The sequence below is a fragment of the Salvelinus alpinus genome, chromosome 11 (genome assembly GCF_045679555.1).
Source record: "Salvelinus alpinus chromosome 11, SLU_Salpinus.1, whole genome shotgun sequence".
NCBI lineage: Eukaryota > Metazoa > Chordata > Actinopteri > Salmoniformes > Salmonidae > Salvelinus > Salvelinus alpinus.
In genome coordinates, this window is record NC_092096.1 from 38,675,321 (window position 1) to 38,686,763 (window position 11,443).

The window sequence follows — 11,443 nt, forward strand, 5'->3', positions numbered from 1 at the left end:
ATACAATATTTTTTTAAGTAGCTCAATTTTTGACACAGAGATCCATTACGGTCTTTCTATCTTTCTCCTTTCTCTTGGTGAAAACTTCAACAAGTTTGATAGTTACAGATGTACATGTGGACAGTGGCTCAATTTCTTTACCCAGAAAAAGGCCCTTCAGGCAATGCCGGAAATAGAGTAAGATGTTCAAATGCAGGCTTGTTTACCTACTAGTACTGCTTGGATTTTGAGGGCAGTTCCTTTTCATCTTGCTGCAGAGATTTCAAACACATTGACATCTCAGGGAAGATCCTCAGGCTAGGTATCAGGGGCTTGGGTTACCAGATGATATTATACTGGGTTTTCCCCATGAACGCCCTGAGGGCTGAGTTTACAGTACTGAGGCTACAGCAGGCTACAGAAGGCTGTGTTCCCCATGCAGCGTCGGAGGGCCAGTACAGTGTTGTTGATTCAGGTAGAGCAGACTGAGACATGTACATAAACGAACAGAACAGAGAGCATTAGACGATGCTTAATCTAAGACAGTGGGATATCTGTGGGTGTGTGCTGGTGTTGGAGTGAGCCGGGTATGCAGTGACGTGTATGCTGAGGATTGGAGTGAGGGATGTGTATGCTGAGGATGTGGGTGTGAGTCAGTGAGTGTCTAAAGTGAATGGGGATGTGTGGTGGGTTGTAATGACTACTGAAGATGTGTGGGGCGGTAGTGACTCACAGTGGTGTGTTATAGGGGTTGGTGGTGCTCTCGTTCTATCCCTGGCAGCAGGTGTTACATCAGGACCAGGCATGATTCATCTGCTACTGCTGGATTTGACACTGAGGGTGGGAGGTACAGCAGGGGAGAAGGGACAAAGTGTACAGTCTTTCCTTCACCGAACTTCTCCCTCTCTACTCTCTCTCACGATCAACGTAAGCACCCTGAGAAACAATATGCTCCTGAGCTACTTATAGACTGACTCCCACACAACACACTGAAAACAGTGCACACAAACACACACACACTAACACACTTTTCCCATTCAACTACATGCAGTGATAATGATCCAGCAGCATCAACATCCCGACCTAACCTCCCAGTACAGCTTGTTAATGGCCCAGCGTTTGTTCTACTTTGCACATTCACAACCATCTGACTGATATTCATGTAGTAACCCAACAGAGGAGCCCAGTCAGACACATTCCTATGGTTCTAACTAGCACTGTGCTAACGTTATTGGCATTTTGACTTTTGTCTCTGTGGCCTCATCGTGAACACTTCAAAGCTAACAAGCAGAGCCAATGAATGAGTAATAATAATTTCACTGGAAAACAAACGCATCTCGAGGCACATCCAGAAGAGGGAGCTACAGTGCACTGCATAAAACTGTCTCTATAACTAAACATATTTGTGTGTAATTCACTTAATAACAATAAATACCATCAGTGGCTAAGGACATATTTTAAACTTAATCAGGATATCCATGGGAATAAACTAACACCAGTCTTTGACATGCTGTTGGTGAATTAGGCTGAAGTGTCATCTCTAGTGTGCAGCCTTGTGCGTCTCTCTAACTCACACACTCTCTCTCCTGCTCTCTCTCTCTCTCTCTCTCCCCTGCTCTCTCTCTCTCTCCCCTGCTCTCTCTCTCTCTCCCCTGCTCTCTCTCTCTCTCCCCTGCTCTCTCTCTCTCTCTCCCCTGCTCTCTCTCTCTCTCTCTCTCCCCTGCTCTATCTCTCTCTCTCTCCCCTGCTCTCCCTCTCCCCTGCTCTCTCTCTCTCTCTCTCTCTCTCTCTCTCTCTCTCTCTCTCTCTCTCTCTCTCTCTCTCTCTCTCTCTCTCTCTCTCTCTCTCTCTCTCTCTCTCTCGCGCGCTTTCAGCTGTGTCTGTGCAGATCTCACAGTGAGATGCTAATTTTGAGAGACATTTACCATATGAGTCACAGCCATAATCACAGACCTCCCATTTCTCTACTCTCAGGCACTTACGGTCACACTCGTAAGCAAATAGGTGTCACTCGGAACATGTATTTATGGTCAATAGTACACAAAGTCAGATGACATTGCTCTGCAATATATGCTAATTAAAACATAGACTAGATTCTCTTTAGCCCTATATAGGGCACCGTGCATGGGCGTGCTAGATGGCTACAATGAGGAGCCTGGAAAATAATTGGCTAATTGTTTTAGGGGGCATTTGTTTCCAAGAATCCTCTTACTGAAAGCATATCTATAATATGTAACTTCTTGTCCTTCCATACGGAATGTATAATGTGTGGATATCTGTATAGAAACTTTTCTCCAAACCGGCACCTATAACTCTGCTGTGGTAGAGGGCGCGCAAGAGACACTTCCATGTAGCCTACCACTGTCTACCACAGCCGAGTTATAGGTGCCAGTTTGGAAAAAATGTTTGCCTCAGATGGTTTCTATACAGATATCCACACATTATACAATTGGGAATATACAAGGAGTTACGGATTATAGATTTGACTTCAGTAGCAGGATTTTCAGAAACAAGTACCCCCTTAAAACATTTTGCCGGTTATTTTCCAAGCTATGTAGGGCTAGATTGTCCTTATTTTAACTCTGCCATTGCCTGACATAGATTATCTGCGGTTTTATAATGAGATATGGCCAAGATATCATATCATTATATTTGTACAATTTTTGACGGTGTGACGGTATTTGACGGTATTTGATGTTTTTTTTAATAACAAAAGTTCTAAATATGCTTCATGAGTAGTTCATGACCCTAGGGTGGCAACAGAAATTAAAAGTGATTTCAATGGGGCTTCCTCCATTCTGAGTTTTTTATACTGTTCAATCCAACTCCAACAACAACAGAAAATCAGCATTTTCATACATTTCGGCATTTCCTGCACTCATTTGTTATCATTTCCACAGCCTCAATTCGTCAGGGCATGGACTCTACAAGGTGTCGAAAGCGTTCCACAGGATGCTGGCACATGTTAACTCCAATGCTTCCCAAAGCTGAAGCAGATGTCCTTTGGGTGGTGCACCAAACTGTTGAGTGTTAAAAACCCAGCAGCGTTGCAGTTCTTGACACTCTCAAACCGGTGCGCCTGGCACCTACTACCATACCCCATTCAAAGGCACGTAAATATTGTGTCTTGCCCATTCACCCTCTGAATGGCACACATAAACAATCCATGTCTCAATTGTCTCCAGGCTTAAACATCCTTATTTAACCTCTCCTCACTTTCATCTACATTGATTGAAGTGGATTTAATAGGTTACATCAATAAGGGATCATTGCTTTCACCTGGATTCTCCTGGTCATTATATGTCATGGAAATAGCAGGTCACCCTAATGTTTTGTATACACAGGGGGGCAGCACTTTGAATACATTGTTATTTGACATGACAATGAATGAAAAAGCCAGGGAAGAATTATTGTGAAAGGGTAGGAACCAAAGTGTTGGTCAGTGTTTCCAAAGGGACCCTAATTAGATGTTAGATTACATGTTTTGCTTGCTAGTGTTTTGCTTGCTAGTGCAAGCTAACATATTTATGCTTTGCCTATTCCTCTCTGATTTAGAAGATACCATTGCACAAACAACATGATGATCTTTGCCTACACCAGCACTGGTATCAGGCTGTATGAGCTAGCTAAGTTTGCTTTGACTGTTTGTACATTAAGCTAGCTAGCCAGCTTACTTGCGATTAGCATTAGCGGCTAACACAATTTATTTTAGCCACAACTTGCTAAGAAAAGACAAAACTAGCTGTTTACAGACAGTAAGATACACAAACGAATAGTGTGATTATAGAACGCTTGTGGATTTATATTATTAAGAACCAAAGTGGAAATCAGCATCGGTTTTAAAATCTTGTTGCATCTGACCATGCATACAGAGTGAACGGCATGGCAAGTACTCGTGACTCCGTGGTTGTCTGGTTGAGCAACAACTTGAGTGACGGGTCAGGGCTTGGTATGGGAAGTGCATGGGGAAGCGACATGCAGGAGGAAAGGGAGAGAGACGACTTGAGTAGCAAACGGAGTAAACAATTTTTAAAAATTACATTACACACGCTGGAGTGACGTATCACATTTAACAAACCAAACACTGAAATACCGTTATAGAACGTAAAGTTAAAACCCAAACCGCTCTGTGTATCAATACTGGTAGAATACAGTACACTGCCCAGCCCTAGTCCAAACCCTCTCATCCAGCTGCTGTAATCACACACAGGCTATACTTTCATCTCATGCCCAAGAGGAGAGTTATGTCTCAGCATAATAAACATGGATCAGCTCTGGCTATGCCTCTGCTCTGTGACTCACAGAAGAGAAGCATGCCATCCGTTGGTCAGCCAGTCCAGTCAGGTTCTGAGATTCATGTCAGAGACCACAAGTAGGTCAAGGCACTGCTTCAGAAGCTATTTTGGATAGGGGGAAGAGTGCAGGAGAGACAGGCGAAAGTAGAAAGGAAAGACAGCCTAGGACAAGAGAGACAGGACTGGACAGGAAATGGGCAAGGACAGACAAGCCAGGACAAGGAAAGGGACAGCGGAAGGAGTCAGGCCATGGTAGAAAAGACAAGCCAGGATGGAAGAAATGGACAAAACAGGTAGTAAATACCCAAACCGGGCCGTGCATCAATACCGATAAAATACAATACACCGCCCAGCCCTAGTCCAGACCCTCTCATCCAGCTGCTGTAATCACACACAGGCTATACTTTCATCTCATGCCCAAGAGGAGAGTTCTGTCTCAGCATAACAAACATGGATCAGCTCTGGCTATGTCTCTGCTCTGTGACTCACAGAAGAGAAGCATGCCATCCGTTGGCCAGCCAGTCCAGTCAGGTTCTGAGATTCATGTCAGAGACCACAAGTAGGTCAGGGCACTGCTTCAGAAGCCATTTTGGATAGGGGGAAGAGTGCAGTAGAGACAGGCGAAAGTAGAAAGGAGAGACAGCCTGGGGCAAGAGAGACAGGACTGGACAAGAAATGGGCAAGGACAGGGACAGCGGAAGGAGTCAGGCCATGATAGAAAAGACGAGCCAGGAGGGAAGAAATGGACAAAAACATGTAGGTCAGGACAAAAGGGAAGAGACAGGGAGGAGAAAGTGAGGCAAAGAAGAAATTGTCAAGGAAAGGGACACAGGAAACAAGTGTAGAATCAAGTTAGAAACAAAAGGATGTTTAACAGTAGGGAGGATCAGGATGGCTCTGTAGACTGCTGACTAGAGCAAACAGCCAACATTGCAGAAGAGAACCTCCCTCTACACTTTTTTTTATTCTCTTCAAAACCAGAATGTGGGGGGATCTAGTTTCAGGCTTTTCTTTTACGCCTGCTACATTAGGTTTCCACCGAGGAAGAGTTGCTGCACACACACTTGCACACACACTTGCACACACACACACACACACACACACACACACACACACACACACACACACACACACACACACACACACACACACACACACACACACACACACACACACACACACACACACACACACACACACACACACACACACACACACACACACACACACACACACACACTGATCTGAAACATCCAGAGAAACACTGATTAAACAGCCACAGTCTCTATGTGATCGAAACACACAGGCCGTTCATTCTCAAGACAAAAGAGAAGAACAGAAATGCAGATTCAATTCCCTCCTCGACTTTTTCTGCAGCCTATAATGAACCTAAGACACTGGCAGAGGAGAGGAAATTAGTCCCATGTGGCTCAGTTGGTAGAGCATGGCTCTCGCAATGCCAGGGTTGTGGGTCAATTCCCAAGGTGGCCCAGTATGAAAATGTATGCACTGACTACTGTACCTCGCTCTGGATAAGAGCGTATGCTAAATTACAAAAATGTTAAATGAAATTCTAGCAAAAAGAGGGATCTGTTTTTGTGGTAAATGTGCCCCTAGACAACGGAATGATTATATTAGTCATTAGCTTAAGTGCTAATAAAATAACTTAGCTTGTAATAGGCTTAGCGTGGTAAATGCACAACGAACGCTTCCTTTCCCATACGTTTTCACACATAACGCATAGTGCCAGCTGGAGATCTCTCTCAAGTGACTCAGACTGGGTGATTGGTTCCCTGGAGGTGAATAATACTGGAATGGCATGCTATCCTTTCATGGTCAGAATACACAGATGAGTCAGGGCCAGCCATGAGACTAACCTGGGTGGGCTAAATAAAGATTAGATCAAATAAATACGAAATTAGATTTTTTAATTCATGACCTGACTGGTATTTTCTTCATTTAAATTTGATTATGATGAAGCTTCTCCCTAATGAGTTGATCACAGTCCAGTGCAATCCAACTGCAACCAGGTGAAATACAGCAATGATCCAATAGCACAAACAGTGGCTGAAGCATGACTTCTAACATCTAATTCCACAGGATGATGGTCACGATGATGAAGTAAGCAGCCAACTTACGCATTCAACAGAGTGAGTGTGCTACTCTAATTATTTGTTGTGTTTGTTTGTGTGTGTGTGTGTGTGTGTGTGTGTGTGTGTGTGTGTGTGTGTGTGTGTGTGTGTGTGTGTGTGTGTGTGTGTGTGTGTGTGTGTGTGTGTGTGTGTGTGTGTGTGTGTGTGTGTGTGTGTAATTGTGTGTAATTGTGTGTAATTGTGCATACGTGCGTGGGCGCGTTCTTGCATGAGAACTGTTATCCCATAGCCTACTTTTGAAACGATATTAGCTCAACTGCAAGGACAAAACCAATAACCCTTGAAGTGATTTCCGATATTGCTGTCGCATAATTTTCATGTCAAAGCAGCAGACAGTGACACCACGGTCACCCTATGGTCTAACGCCGCAGCACTTTATAAATATGAACCAATATGATCAGGGAAAACGAGTCAGAGAAAGAGGAATTACCGCAGTAGATGATTAGGAGACTGGTCAACAGTATTACAGCCCAGAAAGTTGAAGACATCATTGGCCAGGGGCTGGCATCCTTACGTTTAGTCAACCTTAAAGCCGGAGCCATTGAACAAAGCGAAATCCTCTCACAAAAATCAAAAGTAATTTCACCAGCAAGGTCTGCCTCTCACGAAGCGCCTCTCTCCGCGTGTAATCCGTGGAAAAAACATGTTGAGAACGAACCTCTCATTGCAAAAGCTGTTATATGGCTATGCAGCCGGTGTGTAAAAAAGGCAGCATCTTCTTGAGGTTCATAGTTGATGAAAAAAGCTGGCTTGGCACGCTTGGGAATTCGCATGTGCTGCAATTAAATGTTTACTGTTCCTTATTCCAAAAATAACCTACTTCTTGGTGATATTGGTAGAAGTAATAGGCTAATCCTGAAATCGCAGTATGATCTCCAATATGCTATACAGGGGTGAAAGACGCAATCATGTGTACCGCAACGTCGTAAAGCTCCTCTAATTCAACTGTGGTAGAGGATGTGTGAATCGTTTAGGCTCCCAGGTAAAGACACACTGAAAATATGTAGTTCATCAACAATGTCCTTTTAAATCTGATAAAGAATAGTATATGGGATCTACCCTAGAAAGAAAGTACTTGGAGATCTCGACTCACTATCGACTGTTCTTAAACCCAAACTAGCAGATGATCAAGATCACCATCATGCGCACCGTTATTCTATACCGGTAGAATAAAACGGAGGAGGGAGAGAGAAATAACGAGAGAGAGAGTGAGAGAAGGAGAGAGTGACCGCAGGATGCGTCGTAAATTCCCTCAAAATAATTTTGAGACTAGAATGTAAATTATATCACAGGAATAAAAAAGTAATACAAATACGTCTGACATTTGTACCCATAAACATCTAATAATGTGATTATTGCTGTATGTACAGGACATACAGCAAGCAGCGCTCCCTAAACTCACATACTGGGATACTCACAGGCGGCGTGTGTGTGTGTGTTGATTTTTTGGCGAGAGTACTGGCTATATCTGTCAGCGCATTTCCTGGAAATAAACTAAATCACACACACACAAACACAACATTATTTGTATCTGTACTGAACATAGTTTATGTCCTATAGTGTAGAAACATATTAAGAATGTCAGAGGACGTTAGTTGATTGATAGTAAACATCATTTATTGGAAAGGAATCCCATCGCGACTGTTTCTAAACCTGCCCTAACTCGAAGCATCCCTTTGCTACTGGACAGCGCCACGACTCGCGTCTACTGGACAGCGCCACGACTCGCGTCTACTGGACAGCACCAGTGATGATCGCATAGAAGAGAAGAGTTTTTGGGGTATGAGCCACTATGCATTAATGACCATGCATTAATGACCTGAGTCATTACATCTAATTAATTAATACCCTCAATTCTAAATATGATCGTTTTTTATAGTAGGCATTGCATTTCTACGATAAGGCAGTATGTGGGTCCACAGCATCTTTGAATGGTTTATAGGCCTATCTCTTGGTTAGAATTTTGGCCTACAAACCATTCAATGACGCTATGGACTGGACCCACATACTGCCTTGCCATAAAAATACAATCCTATTAGAAAAATGATTATATTTCTGTGAGCCTTACTCTCTTACATACTTCAGTGATCTGAAAGACCCAGATCTCAGAGTTATGCTTAGTTATTCTAACAGACAAGAGCTGAGTCGGAATACTATTTTCCACTACATCAATTCCCCCTTCCCCCTCTCTCTTCTCACATCAAGACTTAAGCATTTTAAATTCTAAGCCTGTTTTAAATGGAAAGTAGTGCATGAATAGATGGTTGGAATGAGAGCCAGAGAGAGACAGAGCGAGAGAGAGAGAGGGAAGGGAGAGAGAGCGGTTGGCACGGTGCCCGCACTACACTGGCAGTGGGTCAGGTACAGCGGGCCTGGCTGCACCTTGGCACAAGGCACACTCACCCAGCGCTCGCTGCGTTAACTCCAGCCAGGAGACAGGGCACGAGGTGTGGCTTACATATGTTTTTCAATCCCTCACTTTTTTCTCACTGGTTTTTCCAATCACCAAATGTAAAGTCTGTTGATACGGGTAGAAATGACTAGGAATGAATAAAAAGGGATATGGTAGAAAAGATCAACCCTGTTGTGAATCAGTAGCTTAAGCTGCAACCCATGACCGATGGCATTCCCCTGTAATAGCTAAATCACAGCACATTTATTCGGAGTATTGGCAGGGAGAAGGTTGATCACATAAGCATCGTCCATACAGAATTAGGCCTACATAGTTCATTCAAAAATCTGGTATTCGTCATTCAATTAGCATTTTGTCATTCTGAAAGTGTGACCAAAGCTCTTCTTGTAAAGCCTACTCTCTTCCTAAAAGTTTGTGTTTGAGTTTGAAAACACTATGTCTCCCTATTCCAATACACTAACTTTGCTCTCAAATATGCTCAGGTCACGACCTTCAGATTTTACAGACTACTTCCTGAAGTTGTGTTATTAGTTTTGGGGTTATTTCCTATGGTGCGGAGACAGGGTTCTGTCCTAGGCTTATCTGTTCTGTAAGAAACCCAGACCCAGGATGCGTCCCAAATGGATAGCTGTTCCCTATATAGTATACTCCTTTGACCATGGCCCATATTAGATGCACTATGAAGGGAATAGGGTGTCATTTGGGATGCAATTCTCGCCCTTTCTGTAGTGCTTCTGTTCTGGTAATACACCACTTAGTAGGGAGCCTCTCCTGATGCTACCTCGCGCAGCTGTCTGTGATAGTGTGCATCCCAAATGGAACCGTATTCCTTACAGAGTGCACTACTTTTGACCAGAGCCTGGTCAAAATTAGCGTACTATATAGGCAGAAGAGTGCCATTGGGCATGCAGACACAGACTGACCTGACCTTCTCTCTCTGCTACTCTCTGCTATCCCTTTGATCTGGCTAGATGTGATGACTTCCTCTTTATTGGGTCTAGCTGGATGGTGAAGTGGCTTTGAACTCAGCATGTCGCCCACTGAGCTACCCATGCCCACTGAGGACACTTCCTGATGGGAGAGATTTACAATACAAACCTACTGAACAGCAGGTGGTGAGCCATGGTTGAAACAGAAACAGGCCATTAGAGAGGAGAAGTTTTACAGCTACAGAAATATTGGTGTATGGTGAAGTTGTACCTAGTCGCTGACCTTGGGTCAATTTACCATTTTCCCCACTAATGGTTAAGGATAGGATTGGGGCTGGGGAAGCTGATCCTAGCTCTGTACCTAAACTTCACCCTGGAACACACTACATTGTTCAAACAGGTTCTCACTAATCCACTTTGATTCTAAAGGATCCTGAGGTCCATGAGAAATACAATCCGTCCATGCATAATAGATTAATCAGGTAGAATTTGTTCTCTACTGCTCTACTGCACTTGGACATTTCAGAATAAATACTTTTGTATAGCGTTGTATCCAGCAGGATAGACCCGCTTGTCTCTGGTGCTGTAATTACAGTTTGCTACAGAGGGCCTCTCCCAAAATAAGCCTCCAAACACATTTATTATCATGTTCGAGAAAATCAAGGGGGTTGTTTCTAGCTGAATGTCCTAGTTCAAAACACAATAGTTATACATGGGTAGACTTGAATGTCTTTTTTTTTTTTTATTCAATTCCCCCCTTTATTCAGGGTAACATAGGCCTACTCTGCATCTCAAATGGTACTGTATTCCCTATAGTATTCCCTATGGGCCCTGGTCAAAAGGAGTGCACTACATAAGGAATAGGGTGCAAATTGAGATGTGAATATGAACATCCTCCTGTGGATCATATACAATAGTAGCAGCCAGAACAGACAGCAACAACATAATTAAACAGTGTTATTATACATGTTCCAATGCTTCCAAAGCTGGAATCTTCAATGAATACCTGAGTGCCAGCCAGGGTGACCGGGGAACTGGGCTGTGTGTGTGTGTGTGTGTGTGTGTGTGTGTGTGTGTGTGTGTGTGTGTGTGTGTGTGTGTGTGTGTGTGTGTGTGTGTGTGTGTGTGTGTGTGTGTGTGGGTGTGTGTGTGTGTGTGTGTGTGTGTGTGTGTGTGTGTGTGTGTGTGTGTGTGTGTGTGTGTGTGTGTGTGTGTGTGTGTGTGCGTGTGTGTGTGTGTGTGGCCTCTGATGGCTCTCTGCTCATATTGTGGGTGCTCTCTGATATTTTACACTGGCGAGAGAGAGAGAATACATTACTCCAATAATGGAGTGTAATGACTTTAGCCTGGTACTTCTTCAAAAACGTGTCATGCTCAGATGAAAATGCAGTCCTTATGGCACTGCACAGTCTACATAACAATTGCCTGATAATCTAGACATGTGGGATAAATGTGTCAGGTCCTTCTGATGACCAAAGTACTTCTGTACATCCTGTTCTCTCAGTGATCATCTTCAAGAGGGATGATGACGTACAGAAAAAGAGCACCAAATCTAGCTATACAGACAATGGATCCTCGAGGGAATGTAATAACAGTGATTATATAATGGCATTTGAGACATTTTGATGGTGCGATTATACGCCCGGTGATAATTTGCACTCAGAGAGCAAAATT

At 43.5% G+C, this 11,443-nt stretch overlaps 1 protein-coding gene across 1 annotated transcript in view; it reads right to left on the reverse strand.

The window, feature by feature from the left end:
* The window catches only part of LOC139534113 (chemokine-like protein TAFA-5), a 208,387-nt gene extending 200,804 nt beyond the window's left edge, over nt 1-7,583 (reverse strand). The window contains exon 1 of the mRNA XM_071332879.1: nt 6,858-7,583. Within this exon, the coding sequence (XP_071188980.1) occupies nt 6,858-6,969 (112 nt within the window). The 5' untranslated portion in view covers nt 6,970-7,583. The remainder of the gene's footprint in view (nt 1-6,857) is intronic.
* Nucleotides 7,584-11,443: the final 3,860 nt, after the last annotated feature.